The sequence below is a fragment of the Lagopus muta genome, chromosome 1 (assembly GCF_023343835.1).
Source record: "Lagopus muta isolate bLagMut1 chromosome 1, bLagMut1 primary, whole genome shotgun sequence".
Taxonomy (NCBI): domain Eukaryota; kingdom Metazoa; phylum Chordata; class Aves; order Galliformes; family Phasianidae; genus Lagopus; species Lagopus muta.
This window is the reverse complement of record NC_064433.1, coordinates 168284165-168305567: the sequence shown is the minus strand read 5'-3', so window position 1 is coordinate 168305567 and position 21403 is coordinate 168284165. Positions and strand designations below refer to the sequence as shown.

Here is a 21403-nt window from a genome sequence, read left to right as displayed (position 1 = left end):
CTCTCCGAGGCTGGGAGAGCAGGAAAGGCGCAGGCACAATTGTGGGGAAAAACAAACAGAAACCTCCAAAGGACGGAGAGCTCAATCTTAGGCATTAATTGGCTGGAAACACTCCACAGTGATGCGATTTATAGGAAGTAAATTCGGAGTGCCCGAGCACGGATCAAAGGGACACCGGTGTTAAACTCTGCCTGCGCGTAGGGAAAAGGTCACAGCTAAGGGCAGCCAATTTTTTTTTCATCATTTTTTTTTTCTTTATTTTTCCACCAAGTGAAAGACCAGAGCGGGTCTCTGGGAATTCACCACACGACGAGCCCGGCGCTGAGCTCCGCGGGTCCGTGCCCGGGCTCCCGGCGTCCCCTCACAGCCCGCAGGGCGGTCCGGGGCTCTGAGCGCTGTGCAGGACCCCGCCAACCCCCTCGAAAATAAAACGGAGAGCACCGCCCTTCACGCCTCGGAGGGCGACGAGCGCAAGCAACAGCCGAACGACGGCCTGGAGGGGCTGGGCTGGAATGGGATCAACGCGCCGACCCTCAGCCCCCACCCCGGGGCAGGCGGGGACTCCGCTCCGCGCGGGGACGTTCCCGCAGCCTCGAGGAGAGCGGCGGCGGCAACGCCCGCCCCTTCTCCCCCCTCACCGTGACTCACCCGCGGGGACAAACCGCCGCCGTCCCTCCCCGCTGGGCTGCGGTCCCCCGGGCCAACCCCGCCACCCTGGCGACCGCCGTCCCCCGCCCTGGCCCCAGCCGGGCTCCCGCCCACGGCCGCAGCCCCTGGACGGGGCGCTGTCCGCCCGGGGCCCGGCAGAGGGGCGCCCCCTCCCGCCATTTTCGGAGGAGCGGCGCCCCCCGATCGCTGACTCTGTCACCCCCCCTCACCCCACAGCCACTGCGCATGCGCGGCAGCTGCGCTCGGACGCGCGCTCCCCCACCGCCCTCTCTCACAGCGGCTCCAGCCAACCCCCCCCCCCCCCGCTCTGCCCCGCCCTCCCCTGGCGATTTGAATATGCTAATAGAGCGGCCGCCAGAAGCCCTATGGCGGGGCCGGGAGGCGGTCACGTGGGGCGGGGACGTGTCCTTCGGGGGCGGGCCCCGACCTGCCCAGGCGCCCTTAAAAGCGGGCGGCGAGCGAGGAAGCGCCTCAGTCAGAGAGAGAAAGTGCCGGGGCGGTCGGGCTGCGGCTGGTCCGCCCGAAACTTCTGAGTAACATCAACAGGGGGAGGGGAGGGCGGGCGGCGGTGGAGGAGGACGGTGGTGGCGGGGGGGAAGATTAGCAGCAGCGCAGCCCTCCCCGCCGCTCCCGCAGCACCCGGCCCGTGCCGGGCTGGGCAGGCCCCTCACACAAAGGAGGGCAGGGCAGGCAGCGCTGCCCCCTTCCCCCGCCTCGGCAGAGGGGCAGCGGGAGGCCCTTCCCGTGCACAGCACTCACAGCCACTCGCTCCTCTCCCGACCCCGGCTGCCTCTCTTCCTCCTCTTCCCCTCGCTCTCCCCTCTGCCTCCCCTCTCCCTCCCGCCCGCTGTCCATGTAGCCGCCCGGCCGCCGGCCCCTCCGCACTATGCCCATCTTACTCTTCCTGATAGACACGTCCGCCTCCATGAACCAGCGCACCCATCTGGGCACCACCTATCTGGACATAGCCAAAGGCGCTGTAGAGACTTTCATGAAGGTACCGGCGCTGCCTGGCGAGAGGAGGCGAGAGCGAGCGAGAGGGGAGGGGGCGGCGGGGGGCTGCGGGCCGGGGGCGCGGGGGGCTGCGGGTGAGACGGGGGGGGGGACGGGGGGGTGGGCAGCGCCGCGCCGGGGGGGTTCCGGCACCTCCTCTCGCCTCACCCTCCGCTTTGTCCCCGCGCCGCAGCTCCGAGCCCGGGACCCGGCCAGCAGGGGAGACAGGTACATGCTGGTCACTTTCGAGGAGCCTCCGTACGCCATCAAGGTAACCCCACTCCCCCCTCCCTCCCCGCCGCCCCCCGGCCCTCCTTCCTGCCCCGCCGCGCCGCCCCCTCGGTCGGGCCGGGCCGCGCGGCGCCGCGCACGCACGGGTTCGGGCAGCGGCGGCGGCGGCGCTGACATCAACATGGCCGACATTTTTTTTTTTTTTTATATCCCCCGTGTGGTGTGTGTGAGCGGCACTGAACTGTGGGGGAGGTGTGCTTAAGTTGGGAGAAGTGACAGCAAGTCCGAGGAGAGTTCGGCGGGGAAGGGGCGGGAGAGGAGAACCCTCCGTGGGCGGGGGTTGGGGGACGCGGGGGCTGAAGCCGCTGGGCATCGCCTTGCGGGGGTCGCGAGCACCTTCGTGTCTGTGTGTGTGGCTTCGCAGAAACCCGTCCCTTCTAACAAATACTCGATGAGCGCGGAGTGTTAAGTCCGTCTTTTCTCATAATACTGAATATTGGTAACTTCTGAGGTGTTCTCTTAGCGTTAAAGGGAGATGCTCTAGCCAACAGAAAAGCTCGATCCCGTAGGAGGCTCCTGTCCCGAGCTCGTCCCACCAATAAGCCTTCTCGCGTTTCTCTTTTCAGGCTGGCTGGAAGGAAAACCATGCGACGTTCATGAATGAACTGAAAAACCTTCAGGCTGAAGGACTTACAACTCTTGGCCAGTCCCTAAGAACAGCTTTTGATTTATTAAACTTAAATAGATTAGTAACTGGCATAGACAACTATGGGCAGGTAGGTTGACTGGTAATAGGTGGAAAAATCATAAGACACAAGCTTCCCACAGGCACCAATTAACCTGTTGCCCAAAGTAGTGTCTTCGTGAAGTATTAAATACAGGGGCTTCATCAAAAGCAAACAGAGCTCAGACAGTCTGAAGAAGTTTAGGTACTGACTACAGTTCTGTGCCCAATTGTTATTTCCTATTTTACTCACTACTCTTTTTTTAAAACTACAGAGTAAGCTCCAAGTTGACCTTCTCAGTTAAACTGTAATTTTTTTTTTTGTAACAAATTCCAGAACCTTAACTGATGAGCCTGGTTAGGTCTTCAAAACTTCGATTTCTGTATACAGTGCTGTATGATCAGTTAAGTACAATCTGGGCGATGAGCTTTTTTTCTGACAGTGCTAAAACACCTGAAGTACTAAGCTGAGCACATCTTTCTCAATCCTTTATTTTCCAGTGAGTTTACTTCAACATTTCTCTGAATGCCCTCATTTTCATATTCCTTTTTGTTTATATGAGAACCTTCAAAAGCTCTGCTTTTCAAATGCTTGTATTACAGCCATCCCTTTAAAGCAGGACTACTTCTGGGAAGGGCCACTGTTCCCTTGCTTGGTAGTATGACTTGCTGCAAGCCAGTAACTCTAGGTTAAATATGCACTTTAAGAAGCATACCCAGTTCTTTCTGGCACTGGATCAAACCCTGGATTTGTTTTGCGTAGAAGATGTTGCCAGTACTGGGCAAGGTATATCCCGTATTTTTCACGTGGGATGTACTAAAGTGAATCTCCCCTTTTCGTTTGTTGCTCTCATGTAACGCTTCATCTGCTCTCTGGGGATTAGTTACTGCTCTTGGTATTTAACATGGGAGTGTGGCTGTGGAAATAAGTCCCCATTTTTTCCCTCCCTTTTCCAGTCTGAGTGCAGTTTCTGATAACACTCCATGTTTGTTTGGGAAGGAGATCTCTCTCATGTTGCACTGTATGGCTTTGCCACTAGGTGACTAAGTGAGTCTAAGCATTTGTAAAATGCCAGTTTGGTAATGAAACTTCAAAAAAAAAAAAAAAAGTGCTAGTTCCACACATAGCTTTTTTTTTTGTCTATTACCATCTGCTGTCCTCTTTTGTGTGCTAATCTTTCCCATTTTCTGCCATTTTTCTTAGTTACATTAGCAATGTGAAGCTTTTTGGAACATTTACCATAGTAGACACATACATGAAATACGTGCTCTTTACCATTGCTACTGATAATGAAAAAATATATGAAATCCATGTCATATAATTTGCACTGAGTGAACCAGCTAGGCTCGAGTACTTAGTCAAGTGGGTAACTGAGTGGTCGTGACTATTTTGGCCAGTTAGTAGTTTTCATTATTGCAAGTTGATGCTCTTTTGTCTGTGAAACAGTGGCTTTGTCTAGTTTTTGGTTGGGGGTCTTTCTCTGTGCTTGAACCTGCTGTGGTTAGGCATGCTATTTGCTCTGTTCCATGCATGGAGCAGACTGCTGAAGAGGTGTCCAAATGCACAGTCAAGTGACTGAGTAGAACTTTGACGACTTTAAGCATCTGCAAAAATAGTGCCAGATCATCTGCTGCTGAAGTGTCTGGTTCCCATTCTGGCTCTACTAATCAAAGTAGCAGGTTTTCATAAATCTAATTAAATTCTGTAGCTCTTTGCTGGTCTGTCGGCACTCACAGGATGAGATGCAGGCCAGTTCACTTGCCTCAAGTTCACATTGGCCTTTGAGTAATAGCTCATGTTATCCATTAGACTTCTTATTGTTGAAGTCTACTACCTGAATGTCTTAAGAGAAATCTGTATCTAAACGTATGTGCTAAGAGAGGCATATGAAGTCAGGATAATAAAAATCACCAGAATTCTCAGTGACATTCAAAATATATTTTTTAAAACTCAGATTCACTTATTTCTTTGTCAATTAAAAATACTAAGATAATAGAATATTTGAGTATTTTACTTAAATGTAGTGAAATGGAGGGTGATTATCTTAGAGTGGAGGAGCAGATAATTTTAGAGAAACGCAACATTTAGATTATTTTAGGTGTGTTGCTGTGTGAAGTAATAAGCCCAAAGATTCGTTGAGCTTTTATCTGGAAAAAAATCTCAACATCTTTTCACTAACGTGCTTGGTTTTTGGTTGTGTGGACAATCTTCCATTTGTTTCACATGTATGAGTTGTAAAACAAATACTTATACATAAAAATGACAAGACACGTTATGAACACAATGGGGTTGTTTGCTGAAGTCATCCAGCAGCATGATGTCTTGTCTCCCCACTAACTTTGTACTGTTTGTTTAAATGGCAGTGTGACTCACTATGCTTGATTTCTTTCTAAGTAGACCAGAGTTCTCCATCAGCTGACTTCCTGAACAAGAGTGATGACTGGTCATTCTGAAATTGAGAAAAATCTCTTTCATGTTTTCTTGGAAAATTAATGTTTATAGTTTAATGAGTATTTACCATTATTACTTTTTCAGTAAATAAGTACTCAGTTGCTCATGATGATTGAGCATACAGCTATATTAGCTGATAATAGTATCTCATGTTCAGATCTTAAAGAGACACAGTCAGCGTCATTAGATTATCAAGAATCTGGAAGATATCTTTAAAAGCTGTTTCTGATATTAATGCTATAGTATGTCTTTATAAGCCCTTTGTCTTACCTGGGGTTTTTTTACATCAGATTTTGAAGGCTTCTGTCAACAGCACACACACACACACACACACACACACACACACAAGGAGGCAGTAAAGCAAACAAAAGGAAAATAGTTTTATATTCTTAACAGTCAGCTTATTAGGGATTTTGGAAGTAAATATTTTCAGGTGAGTATTCCTTTAATTTTTACAGCACTTGCAGACTGATGAACTGTTTTATATTTCTTGAGTCCAGTAATAGTTTCTTGCACATACTATGTTTTGTCCTGATAATAGCAAAAGAATGAACATTCAAACAAGGTGTCAGCTTTTTGCTGAAAATAACGATCCTCTTCACCTCCTGCATTATTATAGAAAAGGAAAAGTTTGGTAAAATTCACAAGATTTTGATATATTTAGGAAGAAACCAATTTAAACATGCTCAGTTCAGTAGGCTCACTGTCATATCACACAGAGCATAGTACTTCGTTAGCCCGATTTTAGCTAATTGACTTCCCTTTGCCATCTTTTCCCCAGTTCAGTTTCCCCATTGTTTTGGGTAGACAAAAACTGAATCTATTTCTAGCAGATTTTCCATCCTTTTGGAATATACTCCTTACTGCTATGACTTGTTGGGAGGTATGAGTTACAAGTTCAGCAATGTAGTTACAATTTAACTGAATATTTTTGAGTGTTACAAACAAATGCAGCTTGTTAGAGATAATGGAAGGGTAAACACTAGTGACGTGTTTCTGGAGTTATTCTTTCTGTGAAAACAGAAAACACAAATGTATCTATTATATAACACAGCAAAATATAAACAAGTGGCTGAATTGAACCAGCTATTTACTTCAGTTTGCAGTTTCTAGTCAAGTATCTAAGAATGAGCAATAAAGCTAAGGTAGGTGAAATGCATCACTGGTATTTTGGAACTTGCATGCAAAGGACCAACACAGCACTACTGAAAATGAATCTGACAGATGTTTGAAATTGCTGAAGCTCTGATTATCTGAAACCCCGTGTTTCACTTTCTCTATTATTTGCTTAATGGAGGTCTCTTAGTATTTTTTTCAGTATTATATCAAATGAGGCTTGAGAGGATGAAATGCATTTAAGGATTTTCGAAGTCATTGTGTTGGTATTTTTTTTTTTCTTATTTTTCCTTTTTTGGGATGAAATTCCATTTCAATATTGCTAGTGGAAAACTTTTCAATAGCAGATAATGAGCTTTTTATCTCATTAATTCAAATTGCACGTTTCTTCAGCAGCATAATTATTGATATGGACAAACTGGCTTAGGGATGAATTTCACATGTTAAACACGGTGGTACAAAAGCACATGCTAACATAGTTGTTTTGAGACAACAAGGCCAACAATAATACTTCCAAGTGGATGTGAGAGATGTAATTTTAATTCCCACTGATGAGAAAGGTGCACTCCCTATTTAAAAAAAATGCATTACATTTTTGGTGTCTTAAACTGTTTGTGCCCAGTTTTAGTGAGAACTTTTTTTTCTACATCGTATTTCACCTGGAAAAGTGTATTAAGACATTTTGAAACTAACATAAATCCAAGTGGAAGTGAATTGTTTATGGGTATTTTGGAAAGGGTTAGAAACACCCATTTCTGATTTAGAAGTTGAAAGGTGCCCTGCATTCGATGGCTTTAATTAATTAATCTTTTTCTTTTTTTTTTTTCCCCAGAGGTTTTATTCATACAATGCATGAACATCAAACAATCTAAGCATAGGTTAGTTGCTGCTCTGCATTTCTCTGAACACAAGGTTAGGCCCATTTGCAGTTACGGTAGCGCTAGTGCTGATTTGTTCACACAGTGAAGCTTAGAGTTGGTTTTTAGAGACCAGTTTGGCCATAATAGCTTAAATATGATTATGTTCCAAGTACAGGTAGATAGTGTGCCTAGGAGATCAATTGTAATTGTGCTTGTAGGTGCACTTCAATTTTTAAGTCACACACTGTAGGCTGTTGTCTCCTTTGTTGCACATCTGTGCCCTAAAACATGCTGAGCTTAAAAAGAGCATGAAACACTCATATGAAATCTTGTCCCTGGTATTTACATATGTTATGCTTTTGCAGTGACATGTTCTATTGAATAGTTTTATTTTCTGATTATTTTTTGAGGATTGTTACTGGAATTCTTTGCTTCCAAAAGTCAAAATCCATCAAGCGTGCCTTTTGTCTTGGCGTTTTGGGGTCACAAACACTGCACTGGAGTGGCTTGTGTTAATGTGCATCCAAATTTGGAACCAAAGTTTAGATAAGCATTTCCTGCTTTGTCATGCTTGCATGGTTACACAGCGCTTTGCTTTTCGTGTTGGTAGAAGCAGATCTTTACACTCCTGGTGGAGATCTCCCATTCTCTTTCACCTTTCCCAATAAACATAAAGGGGAGAATTTCAGGCAACAGAAATAAAACATAGAAAACTGAAGTATAATGTCAGAAATACTTAAAGAAAATACAGGACTCTGAATTATCCTATAAAGTAAAAATGGCCTTAGCATAGATTTTAATGCCTATTATGTCGAAGACTTATTTGAAGTGCTGGTGAAAATCTATCTTTTTCACCTCCTATGTGATGAAGTTAAGCACAGTTTCCTAATTTATAGTTTTTAGTCTGTAATTTACGAGTCTGTTATCTAGCCCATACTTAAAATGATTCTAATTTGTAGGTAGTTTTGTTTTATCATATCTTTTAGTGAGCACTATGACATCTTTTTCCACTTGCCAGGGGGGCTGCATTCTTTTTAGCCTTCCCAGACTCACAAAGTTCACTGAGTCTCAGGAGTAATAATCACATCAGACTTAGGTGTTGTTAAAATCACTCATCTACTTTAAATCCAGTACATTTTTAAGGAAGAATCAAAAGTTAAAGCAAGCTTACACTGAATGCTGTGCTTTTCCTGGTTAAAATGATCTCATCCATCTCTTTCATTAGCAGGAAGAATTGAGATACTTCCTCATGTTCTGAATATCAAATATGCTTTAGCTGCTTTGATTCTTTAAGTGCTTGATATTTCAATAAATTGGATTTGGAAGGGTCAGTGCCGTAATATGTCAGCAGTGACTTTGATTTTTAGGGATCAGGTGGGGGCAGGCTGCCAGCACTTCAGCAGCTGCTGTAGGTGTCTGTGTCAGGCTGCTCCTTGGCCTCTCTGGCAAGTCAGAAGAGGACAGTCTGGAGTTTCAATATTGTATCTCTTGCCTTTTTATCTTGAACCTCATATCTGCTGCAGTATGAACTCCCTGGATATACTCTCCTTCTTATTTAGGTGCTTAAAGGTATGTGTCCTCTCTAGGTGAAGTATTCCTTATGTTTGTGCTTCATCGGAGCCAACTGCTAGGGACGTTCAAAGGCAGAGGTTGGTCATTTTATAAAACACAAAGTATTTTTTTCCCCAGTGTTTATCACTGCATTCTCTTTTATTTTTTTTTACTGAGTAGTTGGACAGCCCGTGCCTCTGAAGTCTGAAGGGAAGTGCTGTTGTTTGTTATGTGTCTGACTTTATTTGACTGAGGTTCATTTGGAACTAATTGTGTTGCTTAGGAGCCCTGCTTGCTTTTTTTTTTTCTTTTTTTCTTTTTGTAGTGTATTTGTGCCTGTAACGGCACAGTGTGTCTTTTGGTTCATGGAATATTTCCATATCTGCATCTACCAGTTGGAGAACATATTAATGTTTGCACTCCATGTTGCGATTTTTAGCATCATACTGTGTGGCCCTTTAATCAAGTTGTTTTCAGCTGTTGTTTGTGCAACAGATTGGAATTTCATAAAATTTGTGAGCATTAGCATCTGGCTAATACAGAACTCCACCAAGTATGCAGTTTGCATTATGTGATTATGTACTATTACGTGCTAATTTTCGTTGTCCTAAGCATAGCCCAGTCTCGTTTCAAGAAAAGCTACAACATCAGATAGGAAGTGGTTTGTGTGTATTTATGAAGTATTTTCTATGTATCAATGTGTTGATACTAGCCTAATGCCAAATATTGAAAGCAAATAGGATTTCAGGTGCTTATTATTGCTTGTATGCTTTACCTTAAAAATTAAGAAGGGCTGCCTGTAATCCCAGTACTGTAAAGCTGACCCCTAATGGACTAGATTTTTCAAAAACATATAGCAATTTTTATCTTAAAATAATGAGAACTCAAGAATGTTATCTAAGCACCTGTTGTTTTTATTCTAGAGGTAGTGCCTCTGCCTCAGTTAATTGATTTGCCCTGGCTCACATAAATCTGCAGTCTGCTGTAGATTTAAGCCTACATTTTTTCAGTAGGGAAATTGGGTTTGTGCCTACAGCTGAATTAAAATAGGTAATATTTAAATTATAGTATATATATATATATATATATATATATATATATATATATATATATATATATACACACACATAAAAAATAGAAATTATTTAATTTTAAGATGGCAACTTAACTTTAGTATGGAAATATGAATGAGTATGACTAAGAAACTGAATCGATAAGGCTTCTATTTGAATGAGAGGATGAGAGGTTTTGTCAAAAGCCAATCCTACTCAAAAATGTGGGCCTGGCAGCATTGATGACTAGATAACTAGAATAGCAGATAAGTATTGCTTATGTCTGGTGGTGTTCTATGGCTTTAAGCTTGGGGATGTTATACAAAACTGATCTAACAGGAGCAGAGTAGTTCTCTAGTATGCAGTTCTGACAGTTATTCAAAGACATAAATATTGAAAATCATGCTTAGTGTTCAGTTGTTGACTCATCCAGTAAACCTTTGCCTGAATAGTCATATTTGGTATCTGTCCAGTGTCCGTTCCCTTTAATTCATGGATTTTTTCAGTCTGCATGTAACTGTGCCTGCTTGTGGAGAGCAGGGTGCTAACCTGATTTCATTCAGTAACAGTGCTTGAGGATAAATGATCTGAATATATTGTGCATTTTTGCCAATGTCTCCTTGAGACAAAAGGCTGCATTGGACAAATCCAGAATATTTGTCACTGGAATCAATTTAAGGTGTTGACATTGTTGCTTTAGTTGAAGATAGCCATTTCTCATATTCTGAGTTCATCTTTCCTTCACCAAATACTCCACCCATGGACTTTAAATCCCAGAGCACTCACTTCACTTTGTGCATTGTTGTAGGACTGCTGAAGTGACACCCATCCTAGCTGTGTGCTCTGCTCCACTCCTGAACTTCTGGACTCATAGTTATGCCAAACTAGGAGCAAATTGTGACTGTGACTTCATGAAGTAAATTAAACTAAACTAGTGATTGATTCAGATACGTTAATAAGCTGAACTATGAACTTAAGTGGTTCAGAATCAATTTTTTAACAGCCAGGTTGTTCCTGCTGTAGTGGTGATAAACTTCAAGAGGGAATCACTGGGAAGTGTTGGGGCAGCAATCATTTATCCTATATTCATGAGTCAATACTCTACCTTCAGTCAGATTGTCTTTAACCTGAGTTGATAACCTACAAAAAGGTAGGGTGATTTTGTATGCATCTCTTTGGCTTTTCCACTTTGGTTATTTGATTTTTCCCTGCTCAGCAGGCTGGTACTTGTGAAATTTGCTACTCCAGTACATGGAGGACAGAGGTCTGTCCTAGCTCTGTGAATTCCACTGACTGAACCAGGCCTAGCTGTGTGAAGTCATTGCTGTGAAGCAGAAAGGCTGCAGTAATTAGGGACTTGATCCAAAGCCTGACAAGGTCAATTATTTTTAGAATAAAAGGTTCAGAAATATTTTTAGAAAATATGAGCAAAATGATCTTCAAACCCAGTTTTTTGGGGGTTGGCTTTAAAGATCAAGTCATGTTTGGCATGGACAGTTATATCAGCTGTTTTTAAAAAGCGTATGAAAGGCTCAAATATAAGCTGTTTCTTTAGCAGCTTGTATTTACTGTATTTAGCCAAACAACTTTGGAAGCCACCAGGATTTGTTGGCTGATTTATCCAACTTCAGTGTGATTCCAGTAGCAATTCATTTACAAATCTATAACTAATAAGGTGCATCTTTATTCTTAAGTAATGATTTCCATTACCTTAAAAATAAGGTGCAAGATGTGCTCACAGTTGTTTTCCTCCTTGTATATTTCAATTTCATGCAGAATTAGTTCTTCCATTTGGGGGATTTTCCTGAATCGGTTAGTTTGGCGCTAACGTGTTTAAAATATTAGTAGCTTTTCTTCTTGTTGTTCTCAGTTTTGTTGCTGTTGCTCACTATTACTTTCTGGAGTTGACTGTATATGAAGAACATCATGTAGTTCTTGTTGTTTTGAGAATATCATGTTAAATTACCTGTCATAATTTGTGAAAGATTCAAGGACTTAATAGTTTTTGAAACTTATCAAGGACCTAACCTAAATTGGAGCACTTACAAGTTAATCAAGAAGTTATAACTTACATAACGTGTTATTTAGAACTCAATTAAATTTACTCTTAGATAAAAGAAACAGGACAAACTTTTATAACAAAGTGGTGTTTTTGAGGCTGATTTACAAATATTTGGAATTATGTGATTTATGAACTTAGAATATCTGTGAATCTTGGGATTCATGGTCTGCTGTCCTAGTTAATCCTACTGTGTGTTCATTATTTTTGTATTATTCAGTACCAAGTCTATAAAAATGCTTCCTTGACAAATCTCCCTTCTGTTTTCATATGTACACTACTCACTGTGGAGGCTTTATATTCCAGAATAATCTTTTGCATTGAATCTCCTTCTTAGGCTGTTTTCAGTTGCTTTTTGGTGTTTTCTGCTGTTAATCTTGGTTTTCTTCATAGGACTAACTTTTGAGTAGAGTTCCAAGATGACTGAGTGTGCATAATTAGGTAGTATTGTATGCATTAGTCTTCACTAGATTCTGTGCTAGACTTGGGAACCCGGAATTTGCAAAGTTATGAGCATTGTAAAAATGATACTAGAATTGCAGAATAACTTCATTGCACGTTTCAGGACAGGTATACAATGCAGTTATTGCTTATAGGACTCAGACTTGCAAGGGCAGGCAAAACAAGCAGAGCGCTTGTACTTTTATGTATATATCATATATTAAAAATCTGTGATTTTTTTTTTTTTAAACAGAGAGTTTGGTATCTCATTTCTTATGTAATTCAGTAGTTTTGTCCCTGTAGTATGTAAGTAGTATCTTATTGGATCACTGAAGTTTGCTGTGGGGCTTCCAAGCTGGACAGAAAAGATGTAAGAATATATTTGCAGCTTCAATATTATTTTAAGATATATTCAAGAATTACTCTGGTGCAAATTACCTTTTCTTCCTATGTATATTTTACTAAATACCTTAAATCACAGAATCACAGAATTGTAGGGGTTGGAAGGGACCTCCAGAGATCATTGAGTCCAACCCCCCTGCCAAAGCAGGTTCCCAGGTCGCACAGGTAGGCATCCAGGCAGGTCTTGAACATCTCCTTTTCTTAAGTGGAACTGCAAAACCTGTTTAAGAATGCCCCCTTCATTCCTATATTTTGCAACTGCTGTGCTAATAAGTGTAATTTCTGGCATGGCTTAGGAGGAAGTTACACTTGTGTTCTCCTTTGCTAATTGTTTTGTTTAACCTGCAATTCCTTTTTTTTTCCCAGTCACCTGAAATACAGAAAACTTCAGTTGTACCGTAGAATCAATATCCTGCATGTGTGAAGATCATTCAGTTTACTGCTAATCTATAGTGCCAGTAAGAGATGAAGGAAAAGCTGTTCAACTACCTCGTAATCCTTTGCAAGCATTCCAGATAAGAAACTGTTTATTGTATGCCTTGGACATGGGAAGAGTAACTCTTAGCTATTTGTAACATAGTTAGCTAAAGAAGAGTTCTCTAGGAAATGAAAAATCATTTTGCCTGTAATATCTTCCCTGTAGCTTATAGAGAAGGATAGCTGTATGTTGCTGAATTCAGGTTTTGAAATCACATCACAAAGGAAAGCTCTTCTGTGGTATCCATTCTTACTGCAAAATCATAGCCATCAATATACTGACTTCCAGAGAGTGAATGAGTGCAGGAGAAAACGTGACTGCTTGAACATTATTTTCCTGATGAGTTGGTGGAAGCGTGAGTTCAAATCTTGATAAGTTCTAGTAAACTGTTTCTTAAAGTTGCTCTTAAGGTTTTGTCTGAAAGATAAAATAGTTCTTCCTATCTTCAGAATAAAAGTGTGTGGGGTGAATATTATTGAATGCTGCGAGTGAAGCTTCCAATGAATGGGCAGTAGAATAAGAGCAATAGACAGCAATAAAAAGCAAATCAACAAAAAAAACAAAACAAACAAACAAGAAGAACAGAATTGGTTTTATGGTCTGTACTGTCTTTGGTGTTAGAAACCATGAGCTAACAGATTAAGATAGTTTGATTAAGAGGCTAGGATCCAGTAAGCAGCTGCTGCTTATCTCTGCTTATACAATTGTTCAGCCTTTTCTTAGGTATATGCAATCACAGAGGAGAAGGGTGTTTAGTTGTTGCTATGTATTTTGAGATATGTTCTGTATGAATGCTGTCTCTCTTTTATCTCCTTGTTCCTCGATCACCTCTTCTGAGGAGAGGTTTTAGTAACTTGTGCCCCCTCTGCTGTCTGGCTTTCTAATTGCAGAGTAAAAATACTAGATAACATAGCCTATTAGAGAGTAAGTATCTCACTTATTTTGGCCAAGCATCGACTTATAGATACTTCACTGTATGGGAGTGGAAGTACAGTAAAAACCAATCTAGTCCTAACATGTGGGAATCGGGAGAGGTGTTGGAAGTTGGTGTTTTCTTCTTAGCGTGCGTTTGTCATGAGGTCAATCAAAACTCCTTTGGCAAACCTCTTTCTTTCCCACATCCCTCTGTCAGACACACTGGTGTTTTTAGTTACTGCATGTCTGCTACTATTATGTTTCTGATTCACTTTTATTTCAGGATGTGGAACTCTTCTTTTTTGGGGGGGGAGGGGAAAGGTGTGGTGGTGGTGGTATTAAAGAGTCTCTCAAATGACCTTCAACGATTATTTTACCTTGTTCTTCCTGAAACCTGTACCTAAGGGTGTGAAGTAGTATTCTCAGCTGCCTAGCTTCAGAGGAGGTAGAACATAAATCCTCACATCTTGGATACTTTAGGGATGAGAAAGATTTTGATGTTTTAATAGAAAATGTATGTCCATACTGCAGATGCTTACATAGACTATAGAATGAGAATTAATGGTAAGAATTCATCCTCTTCTTTGTGTTTCTTTCGGAAGAATACTGGGCACTTCTTTTTTTGGTGGTAGTGGAATTCCTGGATTTCCTAATTTCATAAGATTCCACTATGTTATTGATTGTCTCTCTTTGCCATTAATTGGATATCAGCAGAGACTTCATAAGTCTTCAACCACTTATGTCCTATTTACAATTTGAAATGATTAATTTAGCTTTCATGAAACTTTGTAGGCTTCTGAAAGTGATCTTGAAATTCATGTGTGGTACAGATATGCTATTCTAGTAGTAACAAAATTGGTCCTATTGCACTGTCTTCTCAGCGATCACTAGGGTCAAGACTATATTAGAATCTTACAGGTAGCAAAACAGATGACTTAGCAACTCTTTTTGCATGAAATCTGGCTTGTCAGAGATCTTAATGCTGTGTGTAATACCAGAAAAAGCTTCAGTTTAAAGCAGTGTTGCTTTTTATCAAGTAGTAGGAAAATTTACTATAGTGTGTATGTTTATATGTGTAGTTGTAGTGTGACTACATTCATTTGTAAATGAATGTAAGGCAAAGTAGTTTCAGTGAACAGTTCTATTGCCAATTTTGAATTCATTTAAACTTTAGTATGATGCCAGAGTGTTCAACTGTGTTTGGGACTTGAGAAACAATTGTGTAATGTATAAAATAGAATTGAATTTATAGTCCTGCATGACTATACTAACTGGTTCTGCAGAGATAATAGAAGATAATGAATGCTGATAAAAGTTGAATAAGATGCTGCTGTTCTTGTGTAGATATTGGTGCAGAGCAGCTGTTAAATACCTGTCTGTTTCTCTAATGATCTTCTGCATTGAGCAATGAAAAGTCTCCAGTAAAGGCAGTGTTCATGTTCTAAACACTTTATAGTTACGCTAGAGCATAATTGATATTGTGAAGATATAAAAGAGAGGGGAAGAAAACATGATAGATAGGATCATTTATTTTGCTGAAATCCAAGTTCAGCATTTTGGTATTGAAGTCTTTACCAGTGTAGGAGGTGCAGGTCTTCCAGTGTAATTGCTAATAATTCTACCATAATTCTGTCTTTTTTAGATCTCATTTGAAACAACTGTTTTTGCACCACGATTGTTCACAGATGCTCATTGTCATTTATGAGAATTTTGACCTTTTAAGATCTGGAAGGAAGAAAAAAAAGAGGATTGAGCTGAAAAGTGCACACTTGTATTTCCTGAACAGATGACTGAGATCTCTTTACTGACAGCCAGGGCTGTTATTTTTGAAAATAAAAATAAAAAGGATTTACTGCAAAAATGTGTAATGGACAAGCAATAGAACTTTCATTCTCCTGTTAAACTTTTGGAATCACTGAAGTGAATGCATATTTGCATTCAGGAACTTGATAATGATCTGAAAATTAGCATGAGGAGAATTTTCCATGAGAACTCCCTTTCTGATGTCTACTAACACGTTCTTTTAAAATTAGTCTCTTCAGTTTGCATGTTTTTCAGTTTCTAGCCTCTGGAATTTACATGAGTCTTTCTAAGTCACTAATCTGGAATTTTTAGTAGTCATTACTGGTTGGTATGCCATTTTTAGTCTCTGACTTGGTATTTTTTGTCATGTCTCTAGTTCAGCTATTTCTTTCATTTTTTCAACACTTATGACATTGAAATTAATATTTAAATGTATGCGTGATGGTAGTCTTAAGTAAATATTCTCTTGCTGCAAGCACAATAGTGTAAAATACTGTACATTTGTTCAACTGCAGGTCATGGTTGTTCTAGAATTGATTTAGCTGTACAACTTGGAGAAGAAAAAAATCCATCTGCATATTAATCATTCTGAAAGTGGTTACTAAACTTGTCTATGAAATTGAATCTTTGGTCCTGGCCGTCTTAACCAGACAATTGGGCTTGATAATTTCATCCATTTCTGGCTCAGCGTAAGGCTCCTTTTAAAAATGACACACAAGACAGGGAGAACTAGCCATGTCTCTTGCTGTGACTTATGAGAACTGAGAGGTGAGAAGCTTTGTGGTGTTCACAGCTCTTTCTTTGTTTTGCATTATTTGAGCACAGAAGTACTTTGTTTGGAGAAATAGCATCTGATGTAACTGGAGTTGCTTTGTGGTTTGGAACAAGCAGTCTTCAAGTGATCAGCTGTTGAGAAGTATGCATATTGCATAACAGAAGTTTGGTTTTTTTCGGGCTTTGGATTTCTTGCTTATCCAATTTTAGCCTAGCAAACCTCCAGAATTGCCCTAATATTTATACTCATTCTTAAGTTTTCTTCTAAAACTGTGTTTTTTGGTCTCATCAATGTCTATCTCTTGAAAATGCAGGGCACGTCTCTTGTAGTACTTCACAGTACTTGGTGGTTAAATAGGTCAGCTGCTAAAACCTCAGGTGCTGGTTCTTCAGTATGCTTTTCCACCACTGGAAATATACAATACAGCCTTCATAAGGAAGGCTGTATTCAGAGAAGTTTGCAGTTGGGTAACAGAGCTAATTGAATTACAAAGGGGTACTGCATGAGCAAATTAGTATGTATCAAATATGATACAACTAGCTGGAGACCTTATGGGAGCTAGTTGCTGAAGAATTTTCAGCTAGAAAAATATTTAGTTTTTCCAAGATACTTATCTATAAATAAACCCGCTTTTTTAATCTTACTAAAATAGGAGTTTAAAACACTTATTTAATGTAACCTGAACAAATTGAGACTCAAATTACCACAGTATAAATGTAACAATAGAGTTTATAGACTCTGAAATGTTTATATCCTGTCAATGGTTGTAATTTATCCGAAAGCAGAACAGAACACAGGAACAGAAATATCTTTGCTTCTACTTTGTTGGAATAGGCCTATATAATGCTAGCTTAAGTAGTGAGCAAGGCTCTTGTTTTCAAAGTTTGCTTATACTGAAGCAAAGTTGTCTTTATATTATTTAAGAAATGGGAAACCCTGAATTCTTGTTTTGGAGTTTCTGCTATAGGAATGCTAGGTATTTTCAAGAGTGTGGTATTTCTAAGGTGTGGAAAGTCAGTGTTTTGTTGTAATAGCATATTTCAAATCGAAAGGCAATCAAAAATTATGTTTGAGATGAAGTTCTAAAATGTTAATGAACAAACTGTACAGTTCTCTTTAAAAAAAAAAAAAGTTGTAAATGTCTTCAGGAATTTCATTTTGCCAAACTGAATGAGTTTTGAAAGCTTATTTATAAGAGATTGTTCTTAAGAATACCTGATAATACTGGCTTTGTATGCCTTTGTGTGGCTAAGTGAGGAGTATGGCTGGAGGGGTCTTAAAGAATTAAGGACATTGACTTTTTTGGTCAAAAACAGTGGGCATGTTATTGATATATTTCTTTTTCCCCTTGGTATATTCTAATTAATTTTTCATTCCTCTAGATGGAATGTAGATCTTCATGTTTCTAAATTATATGGGGCTGTGAATTTAAGTGCAGCTAGGCAAACTCATGTCTTTAATTCACTGGTGAACCATGTAGTTTGGCTTCATTTCATAAATCCTTTCTCATAAGGATAATATGTAGCTCTTTTGATGAACTCGAGGTTATATGGGTAATTTCACATGTGAAGAGATTTCAAGGGAAAGCTTTCCCTTAGTACTTACATAGATATGAAGTATTCTGCCAGAGTGAATTGCTACTGTTTCCACATCTAGCCCTGGTGTGAAAAGAGTTACTTAGTCTTTGAAATTCTCAAATCAGTTGTTACTCTGGCTATAAATGTGTATTGCTCTTTTTTGGTTTAAAAAAAAAAAAAAAAGCTTTTGTAAATAAGTTGCTATGTTTGAATTCTAGACAGTATCTTGATCGTTATCATGTGAAATTATGAGAGATTAAGGCTGAAGTCACTAAGCCTATAATCTTCAGACTTTTTCTAGAGGAGGTGCATTTTTTGTTCCTTCTTTAGAATTTCATCATTCTAAGATCCTAAAGTTAAGGCTTAAATTTTGGATGGCTAAGATTAGGAGATTATAATTGGGCTACAGAGAAGCACTTAAGATAATAAGGAACTGTAGTTAATGATGTCAGAGACTAAATTTTCCATAATTATATTTAGAATTTGTTGTGGTTTTATGATTTTTGTCACTGGTATTCCACGTCATAACGTCATGTAGTTGTGCCAGAACACCAGAATATTGACCTAGAAGAGTATAACCCATAATGTTCTAAGTCTAAAATCTTGTGTTTTTATTCACTTTTTATAATCTGTTGTTGAGCTAGGATGAAAGTATTTTTTTAGAAGTCTATGTTCATGAGAAATATTATTTTCCTTGAGTTAGAAACCCTTTTTCAAATACTATTCCAGTTTCAAAATAATTAGCTTCCTGCTGCTATTTTGTAGTTGTGGTGAAGTTCTAGGAGGAAGTTTTTCACTCAGAGGGTGGTGATGCACTGGAACAGGTTGCCCAAGGAGGCTGTGGATGCCCCATCCCTGGAGGCATTCAAGGCCAGGCTGGATGTGGCTCTGGGCAGCCTGGTCTGCTGGTTGGTGACCCTGCACATAGCAGGGGGTTGAAACGAGATGAGTATTGTGGTCCTTTTCAACCCAGGCCTCTAGATTCTATGATTCTATGATTCTAGTTGGCAAAGTAACGTAAGTGTTCTTCATAGTTAAATGAGACTAAAAATTCCTCAATTGCTTTCAATTAAAATTACTTGTATTGTAGGAATCCTTAAGTTCATGTAGCTATTTAAATTAGATTATGAACTAGCTTGCCTATCATAGAAGGAATTGATCTTCACTGTTTAATTTCTGGTTTTGCTTAGGTTTTTTATGTAGTGCTATTCTAAAAGAAAATCTTATAATCTTCACTAAGCTTCAGAAAACAGCAAATAGCTTTTTCATTTTTCTGTTGGCCTAAAGTAAATTGTCCGTGGTAAAGGTGTTGCTGCTTAAAAATGAATGGCCTTTACCAAATGGATTTCAAATTCAGTGAAGTGATATTTCTGATCTAAACAATCAGTACTTAAAACCATTATAGATATATATAAGTGATAATTCAAATGATCTTTTTACTGAAAGCTCTTAATTATGTCCACTGTTTCAGAATTAATTATAATCCTTCATGAGAGGGTTTGTTTATAAATGGTACTAGGCTGTGGGTCTGGCATTATCTTTGCTGTTTTCTGAAGAAAAAATGAGATGTTAAACTTGGACATACAGAATAGGACCCAATAAACAAAAGGTTGTGCTGACCCTTAGGCCATTCTGTCTGTAACCCTGGCTAGGATATAATGTACTAACTTTTCTAGGAGTGGACACATCTGTGGATTAATTTAGGATCCTCTTTCTTATTCAGAAGGGCCTGAAGACTCCTAGCATACTGGCAATAGATAAAAAGGAAGCACCAATAGCAAACCAAACTTATTTTTGTTATAAATCAGTTGAATGACTCGGTTGGAACACAGAATGCCTTAGATTGTATGTTTGAATCTTAAATAATTCACTATAGAAGGTTTATTTTTTTTTCAAGAACTTTCTTGTGAAGTTTTCTTGCATGCATGATTGAACTCCTAGAGTGGAAAAAAAGTAGTAGCTACTACTGTTCATTTAAAAGTTTTTCCTTAATATATAGAACACTTGTCAACACTAGAATCACTATCACAAGGTGCTATGAAAATGCTTTAGTTGGTCACGCAGTAATTAAATCAAGTGTAAGATCAACTGCAACAGGTAGAATAGGGCATATCTGATTTGGAGAGTAAGTTGCTCCTCTGAATAGCTGCAAGGCTATCTGAATACTGCTGTACGTGTTATTCTTCCAGTCCCCTGTTAATCATTTTTTGCCATATTTTGTTTGAATTATCTGAGTAGAGATGTGTTGTCTACCTTTCTATGGCCAAACTGTAAAAAGTCTGAGAAACCCATGGAACCATACATGAGAATAACACTTGCTGTTTTGTCAATGACTGCTTAATGAACCCAAACTTATGAATTTGTTGCATCATTTTAAATGAAGTTACTTTTTTCTTTTCTTAGGGAAGAAACCCATTTTTTCTGGAGCCAGCAATAATTATAACAGTTACTGATGGGAGTAAATTAACTACAACAAGTGGAATACAGGAAGAGGTAAGATCTGATCTCTGTTTGCAGTGTACTAAACACAGTTGAATACTGCTTTGAGGAGAAACTTATGATCCTACTGTAAGGTGCATTCATTAATAGCTTAAACTTGCATGTTTTTTCCTTTATCTCGAAGTAATTTTATACAGTAGTACTGTCAGAATCTAAATTGCTCTTTTTTCTTATCGCGTGACAGAAGCATGTAGTGCAGCTTTGGTCTGTATAGTAGACTCAGTTCACTATTTCTTTCAAGTGAGTTCATTTAAAATATGTTAGTGGAAGAAACTGATTTATTCGAAACATCTAAATGTTTAACTGATCTAAATGTAAGTACATATAGATCCAACTTAATGTAGTCATTTCCCAAAGAAAATTGTTGCTGGGCAGTATATGAAATACATTGTTCACACAAGGCTCTTAAAGTGATTACAATCTGATCAGTAATATCCTTATAATCAAAAGTAACAGTGGAAGAAGTGTATTTCAAGTTAAATCTGTAGTATAGTTTTAAAAGCACTAAACAGCCTTAATATATTGGATTATCTGCTTGAATATCTAGCCAACTCAGAATCAGTTAATGCTGAGACACCAGACTGTTTTAGCTTAATGACTGCACTGAATTATTTCCTTAAAAAGATGTTAAAAAAAAAATAATCAGGAAGGATGGCTTTGTGTGACTGTCTTAGTATCTATTTCATGCAGTAGAAAAACAAAACTCTAAACTAATTTCCCTTTCAAGGACAAGGCTAATTTTCAAATGCCTGTCTTGAAACTTAAGAGGAGTATTCAGACTTTTTATGTGGTACACCACATTTGAG

General features: G+C 39.5%; 1 protein-coding gene across 2 annotated transcripts in view; it reads left to right on the top strand.

Annotated features, from left to right (window-relative positions):
• Positions 1 to 1235: 1235 nt before the first annotated feature.
• INTS6 (integrator complex subunit 6) overlaps positions 1236 to 21403 on the top strand; it is a 42154-nt gene continuing 21986 nt past the window's right edge. For both annotated transcript variants that reach the window (XM_048941332.1, XM_048941323.1), the window contains exons 1-4: positions 1236 to 1666; positions 1856 to 1933; positions 2520 to 2669; positions 20502 to 20591. In XM_048941332.1, the coding sequence (XP_048797289.1) occupies positions 1556 to 1666; positions 1856 to 1933; positions 2520 to 2669; positions 20502 to 20591 (429 nt within the window). In that variant the 5' untranslated portion in view covers positions 1236 to 1555. The remainder of the gene's footprint in view (positions 1667 to 1855; positions 1934 to 2519; positions 2670 to 20501; positions 20592 to 21403) is intronic.